This window comes from Barbus barbus (genome assembly GCF_936440315.1).
Source record: "Barbus barbus genome assembly, chromosome: 41".
NCBI classification, from domain to species: Eukaryota; Metazoa; Chordata; class Actinopteri; order Cypriniformes; family Cyprinidae; genus Barbus; species Barbus barbus.
The window spans coordinates 10974335-10989382 of record NC_136719.1 but is presented as its reverse complement, the minus strand read 5'-3'; the positions used below and the strand labels follow the sequence as shown (position 1 = coordinate 10989382).

General features: G+C 36.7%; 1 protein-coding gene across 1 annotated transcript; it reads right to left on the bottom strand.

Annotated features, from left to right (window-relative positions):
• Positions 1 to 1852: 1852 nt before the first annotated feature.
• Positions 1853 to 14064, bottom strand: LOC306860505 (neurofascin-like; the record flags this gene model as incomplete). The annotated part of the gene is made up of 26 exons (XM_079402238.1): positions 1853 to 3006; positions 3104 to 3139; positions 4080 to 4146; positions 4233 to 4364; positions 4454 to 4627; positions 5816 to 5938; positions 6017 to 6227; positions 6313 to 6428; positions 6529 to 6754; positions 6867 to 6943; positions 7872 to 8084; positions 8183 to 8284; positions 8364 to 8488; positions 8597 to 8744; positions 8954 to 9117; positions 9261 to 9372; positions 9466 to 9609; positions 9684 to 9815; positions 10639 to 10823; positions 10951 to 11062; positions 11345 to 11515; positions 11980 to 12102; positions 12189 to 12379; positions 12602 to 12707; positions 12793 to 12913; positions 14050 to 14064. The coding sequence occupies 26 exons, from the start codon at positions 14062 to 14064 to the stop codon at positions 2775 to 2777; spliced, it is 3558 nt and encodes a 1185-aa protein (XP_079258364.1). The 3' UTR covers positions 1853 to 2774.
• Between the last annotated feature and the right edge of the window lie 984 nt (positions 14065 to 15048).

The window sequence follows — 15048 nt, the reverse complement described above, 5'->3', positions numbered from 1 at the left end:
CCTTTGAAAGCCACATTTCAACAGATATCCTGCAAAGACCTTGTCACCTTGATGGCCATCGGCACAGACCACAAGAACTCACTTGTGCTGCAGCCTGAAATGAAATCTGTTTTGGTTTTGTCTGGCCAGAGGAAAACTGGCCCCGACTGAGTCTGGTTTCTCCTAAGGTTTTTTTCTCTCCATTCTGTCACAGATGTAGTTTTGGTTCCTTGCCACTGTTGCCTTTGGACATAAAAGCTAAACATATGCAAAATGTAAATTTAAATATATACTATATTAGTGTAAATTCTAAACATCAGGTTTCTAATAAAATCTATACCTGTACCTGTGTGCCATCTGTGGTATCAAGAAAAAACTTACTATTCATTTATAGAACATTTTTAGAATACAATTATTTTTATATTATTTATATCATGCAAACGTCCTTAAAACAGACTACAATGTACTGTTAATATGAATTATGATTAATCGTATAAATATTAATATGAATATGGATATGAATGTGTTGCAGGTGTTGTACCCGTATTCTGATTGACATTGCAATGTGTTGGGTTTTAGGGTGTAATGTCTGTAAATTTAACGGATAACGTCCCCCGCAGAAAGTTACCAGCACCTTTTCCATTTTTCTGCAATATATTTCTTACAATGTACTGAAAGAAGCAAAACACAGAAAATATGAGTTATTAGTCTTGCATGTTATGCTGCTGGCACACAACTTGTAGGCCCTTGTAATAAACTGATAAAACAGATATTGGCATGCACTACCAAATCAAATGTGCAAGGCAACCTACAAGCCGAATTACGGAAATGTTGGGACGTTTTTTAAATTTCAGTAAAATGAAAACTAAAAGAATTTCAAATCACTTTTTTGAGACCTGTAACAGGCATCAAATCTGAAATGAGCTCATTTAGTGGATAAAAGTGTCAAATTTCTCTGTTTAAACATTTGTTATGTTCTTTATGTTCTATTGTGAATAAAATATTGGCTCATATGATTTTAAAGTCTTTTAGTTTTCATTTTATTCAAATAAAACATCCCAACATTTCTGGAATTCGGGTTGTACCCCTGTCCATATTGTTGTATTGTTGAGCAGGGTCACAACCGGTGATTTACAGACCTCTGATATGAGAACCACATGAACAAAGTAAATGTCAAAGATAATGTCAAGTTAGTCTTAACACTTGTTCTGCATGATTATTTTTATGTTTACAACCCAATGAACTGACGGGATGGATAATCACTGCTGCTTTTATTTGCAATGGAGGTGAAACTTCCAAATGACTCCAAATAACAATACTAAACATTAAAACTGTAACCTTAAATTTGAATGTATTATGTGCTTAACCTAGATATTACCCCTCATCTATCCTGTACGTCTCTATAACACAAGACTTTTTGGTCTCCCATGGTCAAATGAAGCTGCTTCTTGCACAGAGGAAAAAGGAACAAGTCAATACATATAAATAATCTGTCATTAAACAGTGTGTGGTAATTTTTTTACTTCCCTGATTTGTTAACTTCCTTCTATGATTGCACAGAATGCTGTATTATCACAAGCCAATCACGCAATGTTTGTTTAGCACAGTAATGTGACTCAAACATGAGCTAAATCTCTGATCTTGTATGCCCTTACTGTAAATTTACATCATCTGCACTGTCAGAAATGTCTTTCTGTTTCGTGATCAAAAGAAAACATAATATACTGTTCTTTCTCAATGTTTGAATACAGGTTATGTGTGTAAGCATGTCCATATTTGTGCTAGAGGTCGTGTTGAGGATCTGGTCAGTTCATTCTGCCCTCGAATGGAGAATATTGGCATGGGCCCCTAAAGTAACAGTTCACACAAATATGAAAACACTGTTATTGTTTATTTATTCTCATGTAGTTCAAAAAACATTTGTGGGACAGATGTGAGCTTCAGAGGAAGACAAGATTATATATTTTGATCTGTTCCTCACACAAATCTGCAATATGACTTTAGAAGAGTTGGAAGATACAGTGAATGATTCTCACAGAAGAACACTTCTATGGTGCTTTTATATTGTGTTTTTGCTCTTTTTGGAGCTTGATGGACCCTGGTCGCTGTGAACTGTTATGACCTTTACTTCAGCTGACGAAGACAATAATTCTCTTGATGCATTTTAATAACTGAAGCATTACACTTTACAGACTCAAAAAAATATATATATACAAAAAATATCATGTACATCATACTATAATAAACAGCGAAGGGTTAGATTGTATTCTGTGTAAGAGTAAATGGTTTGTAGTCCATTAATGTGACCTACAGTACAGCAAATACCCAAAAATACAAGTAAAAATGGTGCTATAGAAAAATAAAATACACATGAATTAGTAGCAACTATCAGTGAGGTTAAACAACAAAGCACTGTGGTGTTCTTGATGCTCAACATCTCTTCATATGTCTGTGTAAGTAAATCTGTGTGGAATGATCCTGAAAGTTATTTTATAAAATGAACATGAGTTTGTTCAGCGATTCAAGCTTCCATCAGCCGTTTCTTTTCTGTCTTCTTATCAACATGATAAACACATCAAGGCATCTTTGCTTGGCTTCCTCTCACATGATTTGTGGATTTGAAAAACACTGATTGGTACTTGTACTGTAAATCACCAGAAACACCGGTTTACCTTTAAATCACACCTCTACACTACTCATTACTCAGCCTAAATGGATCATAATCTTGTGTTGGGTGTTTTGAGGTCTGTGTAAAGTTGGTTCAGCGGGACACTGTGGGCATCCCATCATGAGCTCTAGGCAAAAGAGTAGATGGCCACAGGAGACGTGGGCTCAGAGCTGTCATGGTACGGGCTCCTGTCCATGTTCCTCTTACTGACGCCTGTGTACTCGCCGATGAAGGAGCCATCCTCGTTAAACTCAATCTCTTCACCCTCACCGTACTCCATGAGGCTGTCGTCACTGTTCGTTCTCCTGCCAATGTGCTCGATCGCACCTTGACTGCGTCCCTGTCGACTTTCTTCCTCACTGAGGGGGAAATTATTCATTTGAGACTAATTTTACAGGGAAGATCATCTTCATTATTGCAAACGACGCACATTACAAAGCTTAAAGAGATACATACCGTCTGGTATAGGGCATTGTGGACACTCGTGTTATCCTGATATAGAAGTCAAAATTAATATAATGTGAAGCAGCAAAAATAAACATTACCAACAAAACATAAAATGTGACAACAGTAGTCAATAAATAAAAGAAAAAAACACACTACCGTTCAAAGGTTTATGGTTAGTAAGATTTTTTAATGCTTTTGAAAGTTTTTCATGCTAACGAAGGCTGCATTTTAAAACAATAATATTGTAAAATATTATTCAAATTAAAAATAATTGCTTTCTATTTGAATATATTTCAAAAATTAATCTATTCCTGTGATTTCAAAGCTGAATTTTCAGCATCATTACTCCAGTCTTCAGTGTCACATGATCCTTCAGAAATCATTCTCTTATGCTGGTTTGCTGCTCAAGAAACATTCAAGTTCACGTTTATCAATTTTTACTGTATAATATTTTTGTGGAAACTGTGATCCATTCTTTGATGAGCAGAAAGTTCAAAACAGCAGCAATTATTTTTCAAATTACTTTTTCCTTTTGAAATATTTAATGCATCTGCTGATTAAAAGTATTAATTTCCCAAACCATTGAACAGTAGTGTAAAAATGGTTTAAAAAAACACACAGACTGGAATACTTGTAGTGTATTAAAGTACTGTAGTAAAAATATAAAGCCATTTAATTAAATAACCAAAAAAGTCAACTGTTAAAAATGACACGTATCATACCTCTCAAGCGACCTTCAGTGGTCCAATCGCAAAAGGCATAAAACAAAAATAAAGGAGGAATAAACACAGTGAGAAATGTGTGATTCAGTGGGAACCAAATCAACCTGTGCTAATGCGATTATGTTATATGATGTCAATGATAGGATTGATTAATTTTTCATCCTCACATGCTGTTTTTATGTAAGTGCATCACTGAAAATCAAATGTATCTGTCGTAAATAAACTTAAGAAAACTTTGAACATTTTGAAAATCAAACAGTCACCTGTAACCAAACGTTCCATTCTCTCTATCATCCAATGACTCCAGTGCAAAGTCCCTCTTGTCCCGCACTTATAAAAAAACAAACAAAGAAAATTATTGCCACATATATATAATGCACAATAATGTAACTTGTCTCAAGTAATTTTCATCGCACCTGGGTACTTTCCTCCTCGGCTCCTCTTGATGAAAAAGACTATGAGCATGATAAGAACGAGGAGAGCGACTGCACACATTAAGCCAATGAACCAACCCTGCGTCACAATGTCCACTTGATCCCGGGTATGTTCTGTTCATGCACACAGCCAATCATGCAGACATGTTAGGAATCATGTTTACAGAACAATGACCATATGAATGTAAACGAAGACACCTTACCCTCAGTTGTAAAATGGGGTGATTCCTCTGTGAACGCCTCCCCGACTCCAACCTCTGTTTGTGCTGCCAGGGAGAACTTGTATCGCGTGTAACGGTCAAATCGCCGCAGGGAGAAGTAGGTGATGTTCGGAGGAATGTATTCAACCTGGATTCTGTCGCCCAGAGTGACGTTCACTATACAGAGAAATTATGATCACAGTCTTGTAAGGCTAGATACCTGATTTGTGTGGTCATTTAGTCATTTTCTAGTAATAAACAAACAACAAAATAAAATAAAATTAAATGCTGCAGAAAATTTTTAATTTTAAGTAATGGTACTTGGGGGGGAAAGACATGCAAGGTTTGTGTGCATTTTTGATCATGAAAATCAGTTAATGATTATTTTTTATTTTATACTGCAGTGAGCTAAATATTAGTTCAAGAGATAATTACATGTCATGAGAATAGTTTATATAATTTACACATACTATCATTCAAAAGCTTATAGTCAGTCATTTTTTTAAAATAAATTAATATTTTATTTAGCAAGAATGCATTAAATTATTGAGCAATAAAGACATTTATAAAGCTACAAAAGATTTCCATTTTAAATAAATGCTGTTCTTTTCTATTCATCAAAAAAAAAAAAATCCTGAAAAAAAAGGTAACACGATTTATATATTAAAAATATTGAGCAGCACAACTGTTTTCAGCATTGATAATAATAATAAATATTTTTTGAGCATCAAATCAGCATATTAGAATAATTTCTGAAGGATGATGTGACACTGAAGACTGGAGCAATGATGCTGCAAATTCAGATTTTCCATCACAGGAATAAATTACTTTTTTAAATACAGTATCTCACAGAGGTGAGTACACCCCTCACATTTTTGAAAATATTTTATAATATCTTTTCATGTGACAACACTGAAGAAATGACACTTTGCTACAATGTAAAGTAGTGAGTGTACAGCTTGTATAACAGTGTAAATCTGCTGTCCCCTCAAAATAACTCAACACACAGCCATTAATGTCTAAACCGCTGGCCACAAAAGTGAGTACACCCCTACGTGAAAATGTACAAATTGGGCCCGTAGGGGTGTACTCACTTTTAATAAAATATTTTCAAAAATGTGAGGGGTGTACTCACTTCTGTGAGATACTGTACATTAAAATAGAAAACATTTTTAAATTGTAATAAGATTTCACAGTATTACTATTTGACTATTTTTGATCAAATAAATTCAGCCTTGGTGAGCTTAATAGATTTCTTTCTAAAACTAACAAATTTGGGTGTCAGACAAAAAGAACAAAACAAAACAGAATTTGTGCCTCTAATACTTTTAAAAAAGTCATGAGAAGTGATGTACATGCACTTACATGTCTGATATTTGAGAATATATCCGGTCAGAATGCCATTGGGTTCTGCAGGTTCTTCCCAGTCCAGGTAAATGGTGTCATAGTGCCGGTGCATGATTCTGAACGATCTGGGAATTGAGGGCACTAGAGTGGAAAGGAAGATGGAATGTAAGAAGTCTAGTTTGTTTGATGTGTTATAATGTTAAGTGAGCAGTTTAATACCTCCTTCAGGTGTCTGAAACTCAATGGTGTTGCTGGGCGGACCCTCATAGCGATTATTGGCCACTACAATATACATCCTGTAGTTACTATATGGGACAAGACCGGTCAGGGTCCCAGACAGACGAGGTCCATTAGCTTTAAAACTCTTGGTCTTAATCCTCCTGCTCACAGTGTGCCAGGGCAGGCGACTGCTCTCTCTCCAGTAATAAACCTGAGAAACCAACCACAGCTCCATCAGCAGCCCATATCATTTACTGCATGTGAATGAGCTGACCTGTGCATCTAAGAAGCCATACTTTGTACTCCTTTATTTCACCCATGATGTCAGCTCGTGACACTGGTTCCCAATGGACTGTCAGCGTTGAGCTCTCGATGTCTGACACTCCCAGGTCAGATGGAGCGGCAACAGGACCTTTTAGAGAACCCAATATGAGTGAAACACTGACTTAAATCTCTTTTTCTAATGTATGTTGAACAGAACTTCAGGGATAATAAAATTGATATGAACTTACGGTCCTCCCCAGAGTAGCCAATCACAACAGGGGATTCTGGGCCATAGCCGAAGAAGTTGACGGCCTGAACTTTAATCTCATAGGGTGTGAAGGTGTCAGTATCATAGATGATGTAGCTACACCACCAGTATGTTGTGTAGTTCTTCCACTCCTCCCTTGAATCCCTTCGTCTCCACCAAACCATGTAGCCCAGTTTCGGCCCATTCCATTCTCTGTACTCCAGTGGCTTTAGACACAACAAAAACATCATAGTTAATATAAATCATATGCATGAGATTACATCACAGTCAGCATCTCTGATTACAATAACTGACATCCATCAATCAACAGTACATCACCTCCCAGCTGATCTCCATGTTATTTCTGAACACTCCACTTCCCATTCCTTGGATGTTTCTTGGGATGGCATCAGGCACTAAAGACACAATTCAATATATAATATAATATACGATTCAAAGTTTTCAAAGATACGATTCAAAAGAAATTGATACAGTTATTCAGCAAAGATGTATTTTTTTTGCACCCTCAGATTCCAGATTTTCAAATAGTTGTATCTCGGGTGTATCTAGTTGTATCCCACATATTGTCCTATCATAACAAACCATACATCAATGGAAAGCTTATTTATTCAGCCTTCAGGTGATGTATAAATCTCAATTTAGAAAAATTGACACTTATTTACATTTACATTTATGCATTTAGCAGACGCTTTTATCCAAAGCGACTTACATTGCATTCAAGTTACAGTTTTTACATTTTATCAGCACTTATGACTGGTTTTGTGGTCCAGGGTCACATATTACAATAATTTTTAAAGATTAAAGTGACACTGAAGACTAGAATAATGATGCTAAAAATTCAGCTTTGCATCACAGGAATAAATTACATTTTACATTATATAAAACAAAGAAAACAGCTATTCTAAAATGTAATAATATTTCACAATAATGGCCTGTTCACAACAAGAACGATAACCATATTGATAAGTGTCCATGCCAACATATGATAACATTTTGTTTATTATAAGCATATGCTGCAGTTTTGTTGTCTGCCTCTTTAAATGTCCAAGCGCTTTAAAATCAGGTGGATTCTGATTGGCTGTTAATGTTTTTCTCATTCATCATTCTAAAAATGATTCCAACAATATTGCTCCTCTGTGCTGCAATCGTTATAGTTGTGGTGTGGACTTTGCTACTATAAAAACTGTTATAAAATCTTTATTGTTATCAATATAGTTGTTGTCCTTGGTCTGAATGGACATTGTCTGTAGTTGTATTTGACAAAAAAAAAAAACATATCTACCCCCAAATTTTGAATGAGAATAGAATAGAATGAGGACCAACCAGCTCCTCCTGTCTGGTAGTATTCAGATGGCCAGCTGGGTTTACTGGGACCTATACCGTTTACAGCGATGACTCGGAATCTGTACTCTACAAACGGTGTCAGCTGTAAAATGACAGAGTTTAGGTTCCCTGGGTAGCTGGACAGGTTCTTCCAGCCGCTTGGCAGCAACCAATAGTCTGCAAGGAGATCTTCGGTATATTGAACCAGGTACTCTAAAAGAGAATTAATTCAGAATTATGTCATTGTGAGGCTAGATTGTTTAAAAATTGTGTTTGCATCTACGTTTGTGTGGATGTGTGTATTTGTGTACCTTTAATAGGACTGTGGTTGCTCAGTCCTGGTACCCAGGTGAGTCTAACGCTCCTCTCTGATGGGTCTGATATCTCTAGGTCACTGGGCGGGTCTGGACGATCTAAAAGCAAAAGTATACATGAATAATATGCTCATGTTTATACTGTATACATGTATAGAGACGGTATAGCTGCTGGTACCCATCACAGTGAGTTTGGCTGAGGCAGTGACCTCCTCCAGTTCACTTTTAACCCTGCAGGTGTAGACGCCTTCATCTCTTCTGTACACATCAGCAATGCTCAGAGAATCCTCATCCTTGGTCATCCTGTAAGACACAGAGTAGTCAAATACAGTATCTTTTACTGCAGTAAACCACTAGAATAATTAATGACACTTGTGCTTGTGGCCAGATGTAACAATGTGTTGTGATTACCTCCTTCCTAAGATCAAGAACTTCTTGTCCTTAAGCCAAGTGACGGAGACATCCAGAGTCGGGTCAAATTTAATCTTACAGTCAAAGCGAGCCAGACTTCCTCTTATGACTACAGTATTGTGTGGGGCACGGACGATTTTAATGGGCTCTATAAAATAAAAAAAACATGGACAACTTGGGTTATGATGACACATAAACCATTTACAAGTAAAATGGAGAATCAAGAATCTATAAAGGAAAAAGTTAGTATTTTTCTTCTCGGCTAATTTTTAAAATGTTTTAAATGGACACAGGTGCAAATTAAATATAGGTATGTTAAGTAGGAATTTCAAAGAAGAAACTCATCTAGATACTGACCTTTGACCTCTAGTTGGACCTCCTTCTCATCTCGTCCAATGACGTTGCTTGCAACACACACATAGCTTCCCTGATCTTGTAGCTTTGTATTTATGATTTCCAGTGTACCATTTGGAAGAATCATATGACGACTTCCCTCTAAGGTACCTAGTCCTCCTTTTGACCTATACACAAATTGATTGGAAACTTTGTTATGTACACCTTTGAAATTTTTTATGCACTTTTTTATGCACTCCTTGTTTAGTTTATTCACACCATCACATCATATTTGTAGCAATTTAAAATTATATTAAGACAATATATTTACCAACGTAGGTCAGGTTCCGGAGACCCAAAATATGGGCAGTCTAAATGAGTATGATTGCCTTCAGTTGTTTTAATGAGTTCATCTCTGGGACCTAACAGGCGAGGTCTCATATCTGCCAACAACACAGTAAAGTTGCAATTACTCATTAAACCTTATGGTGCCTGTAAATTCTACAATTTTTAATCCAGCCTCTTCTAGCTCTTACCCATTACAGCCAAGAAAGCGTTTGCCATGATATAGCCGTACTGGTTTGAAGCATTGCACTGGAACACAGCAGCGCTGTCTGGAACCACAGCCCTGAACGTCAAAGTGTCTCCTGAAACCTGTCTGCCTGGACTCCTAGGAGCATCTAAAGTGAACAGAAAAAATGAGCATTAAAAAGCTTAGCAGAGTACCTGGTTGTAAGCTGTTTTTTTTTCTCACCACTGATTGGCTCTCCATTAACCAGCCACTGTATCTGGGGTCGAGGAATTCCATCAGATCTACACACTATACTACCACTGTCATCACGAGACAAAACCAGACTCTCAGGCTTCTCCACCCAGAAAGGAACCGCTGCAGATGAAAGAGAATTGAGAATAGATAACAATCTTGATTTTGTCATTCATTAAGTAATACTTAAAATACAATTTAGTCATTATTTATTCATCTTCATATTGTTCCATAATGCTTATGTTTCAGTAGAGATTTGTGTATTTTGAGCACCAAATCAGCATATTATAATGATTTCTGAAGGATCATGTGACATTGAAGACTGGAGTAATGACTCCTGAAAATTCAGCTTTACCATCACAAGAATAAAGTAAAAAAAAAAAAAGATATACCCAAATATAAAGTTATTTAAAATTGCAATAATATTTCACAATATTACTGTTTTTGGTCAAACAAATGCAGCCTTACTAAGCATTAGAGACTTCCTTTAAAAACATTTTTAATTATACAGGCCTCAAATTTTTGAACAGTACTATGAATATGGAACCGGGTGTAACGTCACTTATGTTAGATGATGTTTTAAATGTCAAACCTTATGTGATAAGGTGAAGTGATGTAAAATTAGATTTTTAAATTCTAAGATTTTTAGTGAATAAAGACAAAAATGTTGGTCTGTTCCTCACACAACGTATACGTAAAATATATAGTTGTTTGGAATGTCATTATGGTGCTTTTATAATGCATTTTTGTTCAGTGACAGATGTGGTCTTGTCACTGTGAAGCATTAACCGGAATTGTATGGAAAAGAACAGCGTAAACTTTCATCAAATTCTCTATTTGTGCTCTATAGAAAAGAACGAACAAATAATGACAGAATTTACATTTTTGGGTGAATCCACATAGTGACAGTCATGAACAATAGTAATAAAGTAATGAGGTATTCTACATTTGACCCTGACAGTGATGACGTGGTCCAGGCTGCCCATCCTGTTTGAAGCGGTGCAGATATAGTCTCCTCCATCATCCATAGAAACGTTCTTTATTCTAAGTGTCTTATTAAAGTTTTTCAACTTCTTTCCTGTCATGGACATCTCCTCCCAATCTTTAGTCCATTTGATGAAAGGAGTTGGACTACAAGAAAAAAGAGAGAATCAGAGTTACTAATGGTTAAAAACAGGTTTCACAACAAGCTAATCAAATAATCAACTGCATTCAACTGGTCTCAGAAAACAGTCATCAAAATGATTTTAAAACTCACACTCCAGCAGCAAAACACTCCAAAATAAGCTCTTCCCCCAGCATCGCAATGGCTGTGCTTATGGTTCCTTTGGGTTTCAGAAACTTGGGTGCCGTATGGGCTGCCATGCGAGCTACATAGACATAAAATAACACAAATTTGATAGAGAACTTCAAACCTTTTACAAACCTGGCCAAAGCAGAGGTGACTAGTTAGTGGATCAGTGTGTTGAGTGTTTACAATAAAGAAGCATAAGTAAGAGTCCTAACTCACCATGGCGTTAGACTGTTAGATGGTTTTAATCATGGCTCTTCCTCAAACTGAACACACACAGACATAGGCACGGGGGAATATTAAACCAAATTTGCTTAAAGTTTAATCCTAAAGCAGAATGAAAATAATTCATCACACAGACCTGTAAGCACCTGCAGAATGAGGGGCGGTTTCTGCTGGATGGTGTTTGTGAAAGGGAAGCGCGCGACACAGACATAGTTTGTAAGTGCATCTTCTGCTACGATACTGGAGAAGTACAGATCTCCATTCTCTGCCTTTGATACTCGGCGGTCCTGACGGATTGGTGCCATGGCTATGGAATAAAGATGAAATTGGATACAAGCTAAAGCCAGTATATATAAAGGCTTATTTAAGGTTCAACAATCATAACTGTCAAATAGAAGACTTGTTATACAGATACAATACCATTTAAAAGTGTAGGCTCTGTAAGATGTTTTTTTTTTTAAATAATTATTTTAGTTTTCTTCAATAATCACTGAAAACAGTTGTGATGCTTAATAATTAAGTGGAAAAAAAATGGAAAAACATTTTTATCATTCTTTGAGGAAAAGAAAGTTCAAAAGAACAGCATTTGTGTGAGATAGAAATCTTTTGTAACATAACTTTAATTTAAAAAAAAAATTAAAAAAATAAATATTGACCCCACACGTTTAAGCGGTAGTGTACATCCTATTACAACTTAGCACTGACTCTGATGCTTCCAAAGCTACTTTAGATCATTTTATCATATCAGAAACATCTGAGTTGGAGACTTACTGCTGTTCAGCCAGTAAGTGTCAGGTTTTGGAGGACCTACAGGAGGATTGCAGGGAAGGATGAGAGGAAGTCCAACCACCACTGAGACTGGCTCCAGATACTCCTTCAACCATGTACGGGCCTCTGATCACAGAAATTACATGTTTAAAACCCCATTTACCAAATGCTATTGCTGTGTATTAACAATTGCATGCTGTGTAAGGGCTTACTGGAGACACGCAGATTGATGTAACTGGACAGAGCAGAGCCAAACTCATTAGTCGCTGTGCACTGATAGACACCCTCATAGTCATCAGGACGACCCCAGAAGAAAATTTCTAATGTGCCAGAACGCCACCTCATGCTGACCTGAGGATCTCGAGCCACATTCAGGTACACTCCATTACGTGTCCATGTGAAGCTACGTGCAATAAGTGTAATTTATCAGTCAATGCATACATTTTACATTGCGATCAATCAATATTTTAGCACTTTTTACACAACCAAACAAAGGCAAATCACAGGGAAGCAAAGGCCAAAAAAGGTTTAGGCAAGGCAAGTAATCAAGTTAGTCCAATAAATAATCGATGTGTATAATTATATATTACAATGTGTGGACACTAAGAGCTTGTTGGATACTTACACTGGAGGTGGATTCCCTGTTGCTTCACACTCCACTATAATAGGGTCAACTGGATCTACTATGTAGTCTTGAGGACTCTCTTTAAAGATCATTGGAGGCTGCCTGACTGTGGGGTTATACAGTACACACAAAAATATAATGTTAAATTAACAAGGCCTGCAGTGGACAAGATCCAAATAGCAGTTCCTCACCATCAGGAGGAATTTCCATGGCTAAAATCCATGTTTGCTGTAGGATAGTAAGTATGGCAGGAATCATCCAACACTTCAGAGCTCTCATCTCTGCTGTGTATAGCCTCTGCCTTATTGTGACCTAAAAAAACAGAGAAAATACTAGCACCAGAACTAAGATAACTACAAAATACTCATTGCTTGTCTTGGATCTCCTTGTTTGTTCATTCCTAACTAATCTGTTTTCATAATTATTAATACGTTGTTTTGTTTTGTATGAGTTGCGAAAAGTAATGGTAAACCATAAGACAAAGCAAACTGTTCTATATGCAAATGAATCTCTGGTTGTATTATTTTAAGTCCCCGCCCTCTTCCGCTTTCCGCGACTTTGATTCGCTGCCCACAATAGAGCTATTTGCATTTACGCACCTCCGTACCCTGTGCGTAATCCTACTGCGTCATGAAAGTGTTACATCCAGAGCCAGCATAAAGGCATGTATTTTTGCATTTTAAAATGTAAAACCCGCCGAACTGTACATTATATGTGCATGTTTGATATGCGATTATTTTAATATGTTTAAAGAAACAGCCGTTAAAATATAAACGGACAAGATAAAAGACCAAAAACAGGAGATTATTCAACTGCTCTGTATGAATAATTCAATACGATATACAAATAAAGAGTTAATTTGCAAAAACAGATAACTCTAAATTTTCAAAAATCATGTTTTTTCATTGTGCATTCCAATTAATCTCAATCAATCTGCAGTTGGGTTATTTTGATTAAGTAAAAATAAAATAAAAATAAATACAGCTAGCTAACACAATAAAAACATAATAATATAATAACTCTTCAAATACACAATGCATGTGTTTGTAAAATAGCATAATTTACTTAATGCATTCTACCTGGTAAATTGTGTGAAAACAATAGCCTATGTGTATAATTAGAACACAAACTACCAACTGAACTGGAGTATCCAGGATTCACCAAATCTTCCTTATCCGTGTCAGCAGGTCATTTCACAGTGCTAAAATAAAATGTGATAGATTATACAAATATTGATATATTACACAAATATCACATTTGTCAAGTGCACCATCTGGAGATTGTTACCTTTTATATCAATCTTGCAGTTTGTTTCCTCATTATGCTAATATTAATCTGTCATCATTGCCCCATTTTCCAAAAAAGTCATTCCAAAACCAAATGTTTTTGTTGCATTCAAATAGGTCCAAACAATGTAAATCCAAGCAGATGTCTTCTGTAATGTATACCTCTCCAACTAACATCCCTCTTCATTGATTGTCTTCATCCGTTTGCCCACTCTACCCATGAACCATGAATGATGCCCCACCCCCTTCATCTCTCTCTCTCTCTGAGTATACTAGGCCATAAATAGCCAAACTCAGCTGAAAGATATTTTGCATTCTTTTTGATTATGACATCAATGTGTGGGTCTTATTGTTTGGTCCTGAAAAACTAAGCTAACTCATAATGAATTAAATGTTTGTTTCGCAGTGAAAATTAAAATGCGGTCATGCGACTCGTGACTGCATCTACAGGAGCTTTAAATCAGCTTTAATAAACTGGTACTCTTTTGCGTACTTTAAATATCCACTTTACTGTATAAAGCTTTAAATGTAGTTAACATAAATTATCATGGTCAAAAACAGAAACAGGTGAATGAACTCCTTGTCACAACAACGTCGAAGAGGGCAGAGCTTGACTCAGGAGAGAAGATGTGGGTGGAAACAGGATCTCAACCACTGAAACACATTCCCAACCCACATCGGCTCAGGCATCCAGGGACGCATAAAGTACAATATGCCAGCACGGTCTTACTGTACACTCCACAGATGAGCTAATACGATGAAAGAACAAAAAAGTTCTTGAGTCAGCTCACTTAGTGAAGAGAGACATCAGCATGATCTAATTCTGGTCATGTTCCTCAGCGCTTCAGTATCCTCAGGGGTGCGTATGACATCAGCAGCACTGCAGTGCCATGCACCAAACTGTACAGCGCAGGACACGAGCCTGAATGAACCGCTTCCTCCAGAGACGGGACAATGAAACCTCTGTCCACACGGACACAGTAAGCTGGCTCTGTTCAGACAGAATAACTCTGAGGGTTTTATCAGTTCAGCCTTAAAGTGGCACTACAGCTTGTTTGGAAGAACATCTGCTGTTTAACCTGTCATGAGATGTTGAATCTAAATATAAACAAAACTGTATAACTATACAACCATAAACTAAGGTGGCTGAGAGAGCTCAAC